At 41.5% G+C, this 14,595-nt stretch overlaps 2 protein-coding genes and 2 non-coding genes across 7 annotated transcripts in view; 1 reads left to right on the top strand and 3 right to left on the bottom strand.

The window, feature by feature from the left end:
* Positions 1–236: 236 nt before the first annotated feature.
* On the bottom strand, positions 237–4,423 carry LOC135507581 (small ribosomal subunit protein eS1). Its single transcript, XM_064927110.1, has 6 exons — positions 4,313–4,423; positions 3,339–3,442; positions 2,185–2,372; positions 1,374–1,582; positions 934–1,043; positions 237–401 (listed from the first exon to the last, which is right to left on the bottom strand). The coding sequence occupies exons 1-6, from the start codon at positions 4,372–4,374 to the stop codon at positions 274–276; spliced, it is 801 nt and encodes a 266-aa protein (XP_064783182.1). The 5' UTR covers positions 4,375–4,423; the 3' UTR covers positions 237–273.
* On the bottom strand, positions 777–906 carry LOC135508597 (small nucleolar RNA SNORA17). Its single transcript, XR_010450819.1, has one exon. It is a non-coding gene; the product is annotated as a small nucleolar RNA SNORA17 (small nucleolar RNA).
* LOC135508599 (small nucleolar RNA SNORD73) lies at positions 2,432–2,498 on the bottom strand. Its single transcript, XR_010450821.1, has one exon. It is a non-coding gene; the product is annotated as a small nucleolar RNA SNORD73 (small nucleolar RNA).
* A 7,713-nt stretch (positions 4,424–12,136) lies between the features above and the next one.
* The window catches only part of LOC135507579 (lipopolysaccharide-responsive and beige-like anchor protein), a 334,560-nt gene continuing 332,101 nt past the window's right edge, over positions 12,137–14,595 (top strand). For all 4 annotated transcript variants that reach the window (XM_064927105.1, XM_064927106.1, XM_064927107.1 and 1 more), the window contains exon 1: positions 12,137–13,069. In XM_064927105.1, the coding sequence (XP_064783177.1) occupies positions 12,887–13,069 (183 nt within the window). In that variant the 5' untranslated portion in view covers positions 12,137–12,886. The remainder of the gene's footprint in view (positions 13,070–14,595) is intronic.

The following is a 14,595-nucleotide window of genomic DNA, read 5'->3' as shown; positions in this document are numbered from 1 at the left end:
GTGCAGTCCAACACTGCCTGTGAATGAATATAAGGGAATGTGCAATGTCCACCAGAGATGTGAATGTTAATTTCTAAACCATTTTAGAATTTGGTATTACGCGTAACACATCAAGTTTCGCGTAGCTTTTCTTTTTCCAGATATAAATGCTTTGATTTATGCCTGAAATAGAATAGCTCTTTACAAAATACCTTACCAAACAACCATCCCATTAACAGAAGACACCAACAGTTGAGTATCATTTACATTTTTTTTATTAAATCGGTCAGGCGTTTAGACGGTCTCTTGGATGGGGGGCTCGTAGCCGTCGGCCCTATCCACCTTAGCCCCAGTGTCATCCCCAGAGGGCTTGGCTGTACTGCTGCCACCACCCTCACCGTGTAGCTCCATCAGTTTGCCCACTGGAAGGAGAGAAGAACATAAGCACAACACCAGAATACAACTCAACAGGCTGTTAGACACATTGGATAATTTAGTATCCTAGGCTGTGTTTACACAATCCAAATCTGATCTTTGACAATTAATTGGCCAAAAGATCAGAATTTGGCTGCCTGTGAATGCAGCCATATCGGCATATGTTAAGATACAATTACGTCGTATGGAACTGCTGCCAGATGCTGGGGAGGGGACCTTAGTGGTCATGATTAAACCAAGCTCAGTCAAAGGTGACCTTCAATAACCTTGGTAGTTTAAGGTTGTTTTTTAATGCATGGTAAGTTTGACAAAGATCCGGAATAGGCTTTCTTTCACACCATCAATTGTCTAGTATTGTGCCATCTGTCGGAGCCATGATCACTCCAAGTACCCACTGTTCTGGGTCCTTGGCGTAGACATAACCCTTTCACTCTCCGCCCCTTATGACACAGGCTCGACACATTGTCGGACTGCAACGCCTCAAGGGGCAGGATAGGTTTGAGGTTCAGGGTGACTTACACTCAAACTTGGGTTTCTTCAGCATCTTAACCTTCCTGACGTAGACGTCGTGGAGTGGGTAGATGGACTGGCAGGCCTTCTCAATGTCCTTGCCAACAGAGTCAGGGATCCTAGAGGACAAAGGGAAAAGTGAATCAGTTAGAGGGAACCTGGCTTGGCTACTGAAAATGACCAGCTGAGAGATCTAGTTAAATTACTGGCTGCCTTCATTGAATGCCATTCAACTTACTCAGACATCAAAACTTAACTGTACACAATTAAAAATGCAGGAAAAGTGTTCAACACAGCCAACAATTTTGTTGAAATAAATTTGGTTATTCTAACAGCCAAATAATATGCATGCCCATATATGCACTCCATGTTGCATTTCACATAGACCACATCTTCCCAGAGTGCAGAACATTCTACTGAACCAGCAACAGAACGGCGAACGTCCTTACAGCTTGTTGACGACTTCCTTCAAGTCGTTGGTCTGGACCTCACGGGTCATGATCTCCATCATCTTCTTCCTGATCTGACGGACCTGCTGGTGCTGGGCGTACGACGTCTTCCTGATCTGGTTGGTGCGCTTCTTGGTGAAGCCGACGCAGAACAGACGCAGGAGGTAGCCGTCGGTGGTCTTCACGTCCACATGGGCCTCAATCATGGTCTGGCGGGGAGACGGATGAAGGTCAATGAATAGTTTTGGGTACATTGGCCCCAACACGTGATCATTAACATTACAGGGAAGAGGTTAATTTATATCGTTGTGATTACCCATAATGGTACATCACTTTTGAAGGTGGTGCGACAGTATTAGGATACAATGTTGAAACAGTGGTTTACATTCCATGTATGCGGAGAAAACTATGAGGGAAAGGCGGCGCCTTTCAGCTTAAAGTTGCAATGACACTTTATGGGCGACCTGACCAATTTCACACAGAAATTTGAGTTATAGCTCTGCCATTCTCAATGAAAGGAAGTATGCTTCCTGATCTTAAGTTTTGCATCTTTTACAGACCAGCTTCGAACAGCTAAAAACACAAAATGTTTAGTAATATTACATCGGTTTAACGATTCTCTAAACAATGACTGGTTGTTTTATCAAACTGAAATTAGGCAAATTAAATGGCGGTGTGATTCCTGCTTATTGCACCTTAATGACAGGATGACCCATTTCCATACATTTTGTACTGCAATTATAAACATATCAAAAACACATTATCTCCACAAATCCAGCTGTGTGTTACATCCTCCTATAGGATCCCTCACCTGCCACTTCTTGACCATGGAGCACATCTTGTCACGGGTCAGGTCCATGCCGTGGAAGTTGGTCAGGCAGTTCTTGCCCTGCACGTCTTCTGAGATCAGCTTGAACTTGCGGAAGGCCACCTCATCGTTCTGCAAGTCAGCGAGGCTCACCTCGAACACACGTCCCTTCAGACCATCAGAGGCGATTCCTAGTAGAACAGATTAGTTAATGTGGGACGCAGTGAGGGGAATGGAGGCCAAGGCAGGGAACATCAGCTCTCTTTACCAGTAGTCAGTTGCAATCATTGGGCCGAAACAATTTGTCATCATGCATTCCCATTGTGTTAAGTACGGTACAAACAAAACCAAGACGAGACCGACAAGTTGAAACCATTTTAAAAAGGGAAGACTAAAAAAGGACATTACTGACCAACAAACCCATATTTAAAGTTAGTTTAAGGACAACTTCAGGACTTAGTTGGGACTCAGAGTTGTGCATCGTTCTTGTGTTGATGGAGAATAACCCGACCACCATAGTTGGCTTTGACAAAAAAAACTCTTCCTGTCAACAAAAGCACATGTATAATCTCTAGGAACTCCTTACCAAGACGTAGTGAAATGTGTACCTCGCTATTAAATAAATGGTAGATTTTGGGGTAGGAAGTCTTGCGTGAAGTGCGTGGTATAATGGCAGACCGCTGTCTAAATTGGCAGGAATATGGTGCGGTTCGGACAAAAGTTGGATACTGATGTTTATTTGATAGCGCGGGACATTGCACTTTGTCTGGTAAATTCCTAGAGATTATACCTATGCTTTTGTTGACCGGAAACATTTTTGGCGAAGCCTGCTGTACTGCGGTAGGGCTATTAGCCGTCGCCACCCACCAGAACGATACACAACTCGGGAGTCCAACCAATATACAGACTCCCAAAGTTGTCCCAAAGCTAGTTGAATTAGGCTACCTAACTAGCTACAGTACAAGGTCAGGAGTTCACGTTTTAGTCACCTCACTTGAATCAACCCTTAGTTTTCAAACAGTGCTATAATTCCACAGAACCATGTGGCTCTGTCTGCAGTTATTTTGCTGCATGTTAGTCTTCATACTGGTAGCCATCACCACTGAACCATGTGTTGCTTCATTAATCGGCATCATCCGTTGGAGAAACAAACTTACTGGTTCCCTGAGTCCTGGATACCAAGGTCTTGCCAATGTTGCGGATGTTGAACATAGCGGGTGCCTTGACATCATACCAGTCCTTCTTGGAGAAAGGGTCGACACTGGGGATAGAGAAAGTAGTGTGGTCAATACCAGTTCTGTAAACTGTTTTGATGACACAGGCCTATGTAGCTAGCTAAAGAAACTAAGGTTAGCTAAAGAAACTAAGGTTGCAGTCTAGTTTACGCGAAACCAACCAAAGGGCTAACGTTAACTTGTTTTGTCAAATGCTGGCAATGGTATGAACTCAACTTCCAGTACAATCAAACGTGGAAATTCAACAGGTATCTGGCTAATCAATAAAACATGACTGTGATAGCATAACGTTAGCTAGCTGGTTACTAATGTAAGGCACAGCTAACTGGCTAAATTATCTTCTCTGACAAATTATCAGCTAACTGGCTAAATTATCTAATCTGACAAATGATCATTTTCTTGCTAAAGACCGAAGGGTTGGCACCACGCACATGTAGCCCTGGCTACAATACTTTAATTCTGTTTGACTACATCATTTCGTAGAAAATACTTCGTCTAGCCAACGTTGTCCACGTTACGTTCATGGATGACTGTCTGCCATCTTGCTAGCCACCATAGTTACAGGGGTGATCTAGTTAGGTAGCTTAGCTTGTTAAGACTGCCTGTAATCTTGCGACATCGGCTGTGTGTGCATTTCGGCATATTTATATAAAATGCTTCACGATATGCAGCCTGTGTTAAGACTTTGACAGTCTCTTACATAACAGTTCAGTGTAGCTTATGCACAAACTCATGAATACTGAATGTGCGGTGAGCCTAGCAGATTAGCAACAGTGACCGGTCGGAGTGCATCCAGTTAAAATCAACCTCATCTTTCACATTTTCAAACTGAAAGTCAATAACCTGAACTTAATAGTGTGTATTGCGTGATTTAATGAATGAATTGCGCTACTTACATCTTCTTTTTGGCACCTTTTTTGCCACCTTTGGTCAGCCTCTTATTCTTGCCGACTGCCATGTTGGCTATAGGGAGTGAAAGAGAAGGAAATAGGAATTATCGCGAGTGTTAAAGACAGAGCTGAGATTCCTCACATCTCGCGACTCGCGATATGTTGAGACCAAGACTCGCACGATGTCGTTCCGTACTGGCCAAGCGTGACATCGCAGTCCTTTATTTGATACGTTATAACAACATTTAATAAACTCAGGAAGTGTTTGCTACATTGTAAGATATAGTATTGTTATGCTACAATATTGATATTTCTATCCTGATTCTACTGTATCCACTACAATAGCTGCTGCTTCTGCAAAAGCTAATGCGGATCCAAATAAACAATTAACGTTAAACACACCCACTTTGACATTTAGCTCAGTTCAAACGCTCACATGAATGATTGACATTCAGTCTGACGCATATTGTGTTGTGTGTCTGAAATTCTGTAAATAAATACATAATCATATTATATAATTCATATATGATTTATAATAATATGAATCTCTGTTCCAGAATAAATGAATATGTTTTTATGTATTTATTTCACCTTTATTTAACCAGGTAGGCTAGTTGAGAACAAATTGTCATTTGCAACTGCGACCTGGCCAAGATAAAGCGTAGCAATTCGACACATACAACAACACAGAGTTACACATAGAATAAACAAACATACAGTCAATAATACAGTAGAACAAAAGAAAACAGAAAGTCTATATACAGTGAGTGCAAATGAGGTAAGTTAAGGAAATAAATAGGCCATGGTGGCGAAGTAATTACAATATAGCAATTAAACACTGGAATGGTAGATCGGCAGAAGATGAATGTGCAGGTAGAGATACCTGGGTGCAAAGGAGCTAAATAAATAAATAAATAAATAAATAAATAAATACCAGTATGGGGATGAGGTAGGTAGATAGATGGGCTGTTTACAGGTAGGCTATGTACAGGTGCAGTGATCTGTAAACTGCTCTGACAGCTGGTGCTTAAAGCTAGTGAGGGAGATGTGAGTCTCCAGCTTCAGAGATTTTTGCAATTCGTTCCAGTCATGGGCAGCAGAGAACTGGAAGGAAAGACGACCAAAGAAGGAATTGGCTTTGGGGTGACCAGTGAGATATACCTGCTAGAGCGCGTGCTATGAGTAGGTGCTGCTATGGTGACCAGTGAGCTGAGATAAGGCGGGGCTTTACCTAGCAGAGACTTGTAGCCAGTGGGTTTGGCGACGAGTATGAAGCGAGGGCCAAACAACGAGAGCGTACAGGTTGCAATGGTGGGTGGTGTATGGGACTTTGGTGACAAAACGGATGGCATTGTGATAGACTGCATCCAGTTTGTTGAGTAGAGTGTTGGAGGCTATTTTATAGATGACATCACCGAAGTCGAGGATCGGTAGGATGGTCAGTTTTACGAGGGTATGTTTGGCAGCATGAGTGAAGGATGCTTTGTTGCGATATAGGAAGCCGATTCTAGATTTAATTTTGGATTGGAGATGCTTAATGTGAGTCTGGAAGGAGAGTTTACAGTCTAACCAGACACCCAGGTATTTGTAGTTGTCCACGTATTCTAAAACAGAGCGGTCCAGAGTAGTGATGCTTGACGGGCGAGCAGGTGCGGGCAGTGATCGATTGAAAAGCATGCATTTAGTTTTACTTGCGTTTAAGAGCAGTTGGAGGCCACGGAAGGAGAGTTGTATGGCATTGAAGCTCGTCTGGAGGTTAGTTAACACAGTGTTCATATGCATAAACATGGAACTGAGTATAAAATATAAATTAGATCAGCCACTGGTTTTTACTGTGGCAGTGAAATATGATGCACCAACACTTTCACAAATTAACAAAATTCAATTTACAGTCGCTGTCTGTGGAGAAATTAGCAGTCATTTGAGCAGACCCATAATAACTTAAATAACTTCACCCAAAATATTCACTCACATATTCATGATGAAGGAAAGACTATTCGCCTGAATTACAAGAAAATAAACATAATATTGACTTAACTCAGTGTTTTCCAAACTCGGTCCAGGGGACCCCAGGGTATACATGTTATAGTTTTGGCCTAGCACTACACAGCTGATTCAAATAATCATAATGTAATGATGCATTGATTATTTGAATCAGATGTGTAGTGCTAGGGCTTAAAAACAAAACATGCATCCCTTGGAGTTTGGAAAACACTGACTTAACTATTCACAACATGTTATGCATGTTATGTTAAACTACTGTATATCTTATATGCATGTTATTCTGTTAAACTATATCTTATATGCATGTTATTATGTTAAACTATATGTTATATGCATGTATATTACTCAATACTCTGCACTGTATTACACTATTCAGTCAGTCAAGTACACTGCGTGACAGTCAACCCTAACATGCTGTATTAGTGAACCAACAAGTGAATATTTAATGAAGAAAACAGGTTGAACCTGAATCTCAAACCGTTAACATTCCATGCAGGTATGTCTTGCTTCCTCCCATTATTAGGACACTGATACAACTGTGTCACTACAGGGTTAGGGATGACGCCTAGCTGGGCAGAACCTGGCGACAATGTAAACATTGATTCATTCTAGACCTACATTGTCTCTACACTCTTAGAAAAAAGGGTTCCAAAAGGGTTCTTCGGCTGTCCACATGTAGAACCCTCTGTGGACAGGGTTCTTCATGGAAACCAAAATAGTTCTCCATGGAACCAAAAAAGGTTCTTCAAAGGGTTCTCTTATGGGGACAGCTGAACAACCCTTTTGAGTTCGAGATAGCACTATTTTTCTAAGATTGTATACAGTATCTGAAAGGTACTCTTTAATGCTCAACATATGCTTCTACACCTGCATTGCTTGCTGTTTGGGGGTTTAGGCTGGGTTTCTGTACAGCACTTTGAGATATCAGCTGATGTACGAAGGTCTATATAAATAAATTTGATTTGATTTGATATGTCCTAATGTTGGTGAGGCCTAATTTGGCCAAATCCCTCATATGGACAGTATACATAAATCATATACATTGTATAAATGAGTCTGAATGTGCATGTTAGAGACATGTTGTAACACCTAGTGAAGTTTCATTTAAATAGAATTAATAACGTACCTGTCATCTCCTTGTCAAGGATAATCCCTGATCAGGAGAATGGAAGTGGGGGTCTTTAAAGCTCAACCACCATCCAACATGGAGTAAGTTCTTATCTTGTCACTGAAAACGTTTTGAACCACTCATCTGGCTTTAAAATCAACAGGCGCCGAAAATATTCTTACTCTTGTCACTGAAAACGTTTTGACCTTCTCGCCTGGTTGAAGTCAACCAAAATCAAGAGAGGTGCAGCAACCTCTTCTCTCAAAACATGCCTCCAAAAATGTTATCTTGATTGCCTGCCATATTGCCTACCTTCTGTAGCATGCTGCTAAAAATCAGCCTCCTATTCAGAAAGGCATCATCATCATCATCATCACAAGGATAAATTCACCCACTGGGCACACACTGGTTGAATCAATGTTGCTTGCTTTCCAAACTGTACGTTTTTCCCACTATGTGTATTTCGACATTTGCAAAAGGCAAACCGACAGCTACATAGAATATAATCCATAGATGGCAGTTTCCATTGAAATCAGGACTGGCAGCCAATGATAGTGTACCCATGAGTTTAACACTCAAATTGCCAGGGTAAGAGGTTCCAAATCCCTTTTATGCATTATATGTCTATGGCCACAATGCAACAAGATGTATATTTGGCGTGCATGCTGGTCAAATTGCGGCCTCCCCGACTGTAGGCAACCGGTAACTGCCAAAATAAAGTAAACACTTAAGTGAGGGATACAAAGTGAATGTTATGGTGTGTGGGGTGCAATTTCCTGGCATGGTTTATGTCCACTTGTAGAATCTATGCCAAGGTGCATTGAAGTTGTTCTGGCAGCTTGTGGTGACCCAATACACTTTATGCTGTTGTTTCCTTTATTTTGCAGTACACTGTATGCACTTCTGATACAATTTAACTGATATATCCACCAATATTTTTTTGAAACTATTGATCCTCTGTGGCTATATTATGCTCGTCACGGTCGTCATAAACAGGAGACCAAGGCTCAGCGTGGTAAGCGTACATTCTACTTTTATTAACCGAATACAACACTGAACAAAAAGAACGAAACTAACGAAACTAACGAAACTAACCTTAAAGCTAATATGGCTAGTTCAGACAGGCAACTAAACATAGAATAAGAACCCACAAACTACCCAAGGAATATGGCTACCAAAATATGGTCCCCAATCAGAGACAACGATAAACAGCTGCCTTTGATTGAGAACCAATCTAGGCAACCATAGACATATAAACACCAAGACTACAAAAACTCCTAGACATACAAAAACCTCTAGACAATAAAAAAAACTAAACAAACCACCCTCGTTACACCCTGACCTATCCAAAATAATAAAGAAACAAAGATAACTAAGGTCAGGGCGTGACAGCTCTCTGGGGTATTTTGAACATTGAGAGCAGGCTCCTGTGGTTGGATTAAAAAAAACGCAATTGTGTTTTTTTGGCTCTTGGGCCCAGCGCCTGACTCACGCAATTGACCAGTCACATTTATTTATTATGCAGTTTTTTATTAATCGGTTACCCAATCAAGGCAGGAACCCCCAGTTACCCACGTGGGAACCATACCTCCTCTCCTCCCCCCTCTGATGATTAGTAGAGCAGCAGCAGCAGGTTGTCTACACTCATTGAGAGTGGGCTCCTGAATCCTTCTGTGGTTGCAGTCAAAAAATTATAATATATACTGTATATATGCTTCTTGGGCCCCCCACTGGCCTGGGCCCAGGGGCTTCAGCCCCGGTAAACCCCTGCATTAAACCGGCCCTGTCCATGTCATTTCAACAAAATGACATTGAACCAAAGTGGAATAGACCTTGAATTGACATCTGTGCCCAGTGGGTAGTCTCTGGAGAGACATGTGTAATTCCCTCTTGTCATCATAATGCAACAGCCTTCACTCAGCTTAGTTTTCTGATCGAATCTGCCCCATGGGGGGGTTCAAAGTAAATCCAAGCTTCACGCAGAATACATTTCTTAAAGAGAACAGTCAAGAGGATGTGTTTTCGAACTGTATGGTTTTAGAAGCCTTTATTTGTTCAGAAAATTTAAAAAATATATATTTCCCTTAGGTATTGATTTGGAAGGATATAATGAATGTTCAACCAATCAAAAAATGACAGCACTTTGGCACAACGCTGTGTGAGTAGCTGAATTCATTAATGTGTTGTGGAACACAAAAGACAAAACAAGAAAATAAAATGTTGTAAATGAAATGTGTATTTAATTTACATCATCAAGGTTGCAGTTCAACAGCACACTATGAAATACAAGTTACTATATCAACACTCTCTCTTACTTTCATTTTGTAGGTTACCTCAGGTAAGTCAGTGCAAATGTGTCTTGACTTGAACCCACTCAACATAGCCTGCATGTAAATTAAAGCATTGCACTGTAGTAAGCACTTGTATTTCAGGTCATTGCTACTGAGACCAACCTTGACTTTGGCTACGTCCCAAATGTAACCATATTCCCTTTACAGTGCACTTCTTTTGATCAGAGCCCCCTATTCCCCATAGGGCTCTGGTCAAATGTAGCGCACATTAAAAGGAACAGGGTGCCATTTGGGACGCATCATCTGTCTAATGCTGGAACTCAAGTGACTGCCTTGTGTCCCAGTGTCCCCAGGGAGAGGGACTGCTTGTGAGGTCAAAACAATTGTGGCGCTGCCTGACTCCTTGGCAACAGCACTAGAACTGTGTCCTAAAATGGCACATTATTCCCCACACAGTGCACTCCTTTTGACGAGAGCCTTATGGGCCCTGGTAAAAAGTAGTGCACTATATAGGGAATACTGTGCCATTTAGGATGCAGCCTAGGACTGGGAGGCATCCCACATTCCACTGAGCAACTGAAGTCATCCTGTATCAGAGCCTCCTAGGAGATGAGAGGAGACACACATCTTTATGATGCAATAACGATCTTTGTTCAAATACATTGCATTTGATCTTTGCTTACATTTCAATCATACATAGGCTATTCAATATACGGAGGCTAAATGAAATAGAAACCTATCTGACAATGTATCTATTCGGTCTCATAAACGCCTTAAACAAGTTTCAAGTTTTAATGTCACATGCACAAGTACAGTGCAATGCCTTTCTTGCAACATGGGTCAGTGACTGGAAGAGGCAGGAGAAGCATCGCTGTCACATCGTTTTAATGTCTAGTTTCTATCACCTCCGGTTGCATTACAGCTGTCAATGTTCCACTGCATGGACAGTAGAGAGAAACATCACAATTTACATATCTCATGTGAATATGACTTATATATTTTATTTACCACAGGACATTATTTTGTCTACTCTTATTTTTTTAGCAATAATATAAACATGTTTACAAATGTTTCCCTGTCTACACAACTGTAACCATGGTTGCATAATGTGGGTAGATAATGCCTAAAGTCTGCCTATAGGAGAAAATAAACATTACATTGACAACCATTATTACAGCCTAATCCTTAGAGTTTGTTTAATGCAAAATCTCTGGTATGTCTTTGAGTGCACAGCGGTACATGACTCCTGACTCGAGCAAGTATCTTCCTCTTGCCTTCAGACGTCCAACCGGCTGCAATATGAGGCGAAATTGTACATTTGACTCTATTCCTTTGGAACCCGAATGTTTGTGAAGCCCTGCTCGTTTCCTGCATTATAAGCCTCCCCTCTGTCCCTAACATGAACAAGTCCACAGCGCCATCCACCTGGGCTACACCTGAGACCATTGAGATATATCAACGCCTGAGACACCCTGTCGAAGTCACTCGATGCCCACTGCGCATGCTCCACTCATTACGGTTCTCTTCGCAGCAGGATATTATGCTGGCAGCACGAACGCGGATGTTTCCCCCCCGTAAATAAGAGTCCCCGGTTAATACATGTTAAACTTAGAGAATATCAATTTTTTTGCAATCTATGGCGGTACAACTGTTTTTCACAGCATTGCAACCAATGTATTGATTTTCTGGTATTATTTATGCATTTATTTAGAAAGTTTAAACAAATACTGGAATGTTGAAAGCTATTGTGTAGGCTGCATTTAAATAAATACATGTTTAATAAAATACAAATATATGTTATTGTAATTATTCAATAAAGTCTGCAAAACATAAATTGGTCTCTTGTGCTAGGCAACGAGTACTTTTTGGGTTGTAGAGACTACCTGTCTCATATAAACTGTGGTGGGAAATACTCAGTTTCATCTCTACTAACCAAATATAATTAGCTTTGGCGGTGGACTGTGTCGCACAGCCGGCTGCTGGCTTTTCACTCCACCCCCTCCAATGCAGCACACTGTTATAGACTCTTCATGGGATACATATTGGCTTGTTAAGATTACTTTTCTACCCTCCTCAGATAAAGTTTGGTGTGTCAAATACTCAGTTAATACTCAGCCAGCAGCAGACCGTGTGACACAGTCCCCTTCAAAAATGACACATATTTGGTTATTAGAGTCCCTACTGAGTATTTTCCACCCCACATTAGCTGAGACAGGTATAAAAGTTACCTCTACTGTATGTGTATCTTATATTTTTTCCCATTTTTTTTCTTCAGAAATGACCTATTGCCTTTTCATGTTGGCAGAGTAAAAGTGGCCATTGATTCAAATGTAATATATTTTGAATTGTAATGTTTTGAAATGCGGGCTTTTATTTTAAAGGTTTCCTCGTTACCATACGAACATGACGTCATCATTTGTGCCGCTGGCAGAATACTGGTATAATACTGTCATGGCGGGGAAGAGCTGTAGCAGGGGGTAAATCAGGAAGAGAAAGCGCTGTAAGTGGGTTAACACTGAAATTTGAACAAGTCTTGCCGTTTTTAGGGAAGGACCGAGTGGATGACTGCTGTCCCTTGTCGATCACCACTGGCGCTGTTGCGGTACTTGAGCCACGTTAAGGAGTTCTTGCTCATGACAGCACTCTACCTGTCAAGCCTGCTGTGACAATAGCAAGTTCTACTGCTGTAGCTTGGCTGGACTAGTGAAGAAATGAAAGTCGCAGGTGCCTCTTATATTTTGACAGAGGGGAGGAAGGGCAAGGTCTCTGCGACTTGCCTTTAGAACCAAATCTTATTAAGCCGGTCCATTTTAGTGAACGGTTTTTGATGCATTATTTCATTCGCCTCCTCATCAAGTTTCTGACCGGGGGAGAGGAGTTCTGCATGGAAACGCAGTGACAACTCCAGTGTCGCGGTGTCATCGGCTAGAAATCAAACCCTCATGCTCCTGTACCTTTCGCGGGCTACAAAACATACTTTGTTGACTCGAAGGCTTATTTTAGGAACTGTTTTGAATGGGGAGGGAAATATTTTCGTTGTTTACCTCCAGACTGTCGACATAACTGGAAAGAGGATACCATAGATTTTGTTCTTTCACCGACTTTCCTGTATCCCATTACCGCCTTTGGGGGTGAACAGGTGCCTTACCTGTTACTGCCACCTGTCCTCCTGTAGCAATGGCTAGCGAGGAGACGCCTGGTGCTGGGCGACCAGCCGGGCAAGGTGATGGATCTGCGGCGGTGTCGCTCAACCCTGGGATCCCAATCCGAGGAATCAAAATGAAATTCGCTATCCTCGCCGGCCTGGTGGAAGTTGGGGAAGTTTCCAACCGGGACATTGTGGAGACCGTCTTCAACCTGGTAAGCTGATTATCGGAAGCTACACTCTAATCTAAATAGTCCCTGGATAGGGAAATAGTCCCTGGAAACCGTCCATAGAGGATCGTGTTACATTGTCTACCAACCTGCCTTTTCTATTTTTCTGGTACACCTTAGGCTACATCCTGGCCACAATATGTGTTTATAATGAAGGCTATATTGTGACTCGGCTACTTCATTAGCTAGCCTACTATATGGTCCCATAGCTGAGTACATAATATTTACTTTCCATGATAAGGATAACTAGAGTAGTAGGCTATGCGGAACTAGGCTGTAGCCTATTAGTTAGAAATGTGTGGGCTCATGGTGCATACGAGTTTTCTTTGTAGAATTTGTATGGCTATATTGGTTTTACAAATCATTACTTGGGAAAGCTTTGTAACCAAGCAGCGAGGCATGATCACTTTTCTTATTGTTCATACAGGATGCAATGTGCATGGGTTTATCCTGTTCAAAGTTATGTTTATAGCCCTACAGTGGAGGTGTAATACCCATAAAACCTAGCCATCCAGGGATACGGTTCCAATAGTTTTTTCCACCATCCATTTTTCCCATAGGGGATTTTTAGAAACAATAAGGTCTGTGTTTTGTGTAGTCTTACCCTGGTGTGGCGTTTTGATAGCCATGTAAATCTCTCTCAGACAACTTGTATCCAATATATTCGGCTCTATTTACTCTCAGATTCGTATGCATCATGCAAAACTACAAATCCCTGCAAGCTCCTGCACATCATCTCAAGCTGAAACCTTTGCTTTCAGGTATTGTGTCAATTTAAAACGTGCACAAGACAGTTCACAGAATTGTCAATTTTAAAGAAATATAGCCAATTTATTCAGTACTGCATTTAGCTAACATTAGATAGTTAATCCAGAGATTCTTACCTTTGCCTCGATTCAGTCAGTCTCTTCCAGATCATCATGGCATTTGTAGTTCATTATGGTAGCCACATTAGCAGCTAATTAGCGTTTCAGTTTTGGGTGGTAAATACAGGTGAATATATTAATAAGTCACTTTGTCCTAGAGAGATTTACACTGTTATCAAAATGTCATGCCAAGGTAAGCCTTCATGAAACATGCCCTCATTTGAATTGTTTCTAAAATCTCCAATGGGAAAAATGAATGGTTGAAAAACGATTGGAACTATTTCCCTGTTTGACCGCTAGATTTGATAGGTATTATGACTCCTACTGTGGCACTCTATAAGTACTAAAGTGAAATCTTAGTGACACTTTAGTAACAGTTCTACAGTGGGAGTGTAATAGACACAAGTGCATACTTGTTGGACTATAAGTATATGGGAACAGGGCCAATATGATATCTCTCTGTCATGATTTCAGTTTGTTTAAAAGAGGTGTGTCATATTTCATGATAGTCTGCTCAAATTGCACAATATTATTCTAAGGTATCTCTGCAAGGTCTCTCTCTCTCTCTCTGTCATTGGTTGGCTGCAGACATTGAGGCTCAGGTCTAGGAATGAATGAAACTAATAGAGGATAGGCTAGTGAGTC

The sequence above is a fragment of the Oncorhynchus masou genome, chromosome 21 (genome assembly GCF_036934945.1).
Source record: "Oncorhynchus masou masou isolate Uvic2021 chromosome 21, UVic_Omas_1.1, whole genome shotgun sequence".
In the NCBI taxonomy this organism is placed as follows: Eukaryota; Metazoa; Chordata; class Actinopteri; order Salmoniformes; family Salmonidae; genus Oncorhynchus; species Oncorhynchus masou.
The sequence above is the reverse complement of the archived record's forward strand: the minus strand, read 5'-3'. Positions and strand labels throughout refer to the sequence as shown.

Excerpts from the sequence above, each read along its gene's own strand:
- LOC135507581 (XM_064927110.1), bottom strand. The coding sequence starts at position 4,374 with ATGGCAGTCGGCAAGAATAAGAGGCTGACCAAAGGTGGCAAAAAAGGT. Across the intron at positions 3,443-4,312 it reads AAAGGTGCCAAAAAGAAGAT|TGTCGACCCTTTCTCCAAGA; the intron begins GTAAGTAGCGCA and ends CTCTATCCCCAG. Across the intron at positions 2,373-3,338 it reads ATCCAGGACTCAGGGAACCA|GAATCGCCTCTGATGGTCTG; the intron begins GTAAGTTTGTTT and ends CTGTTCTACTAG.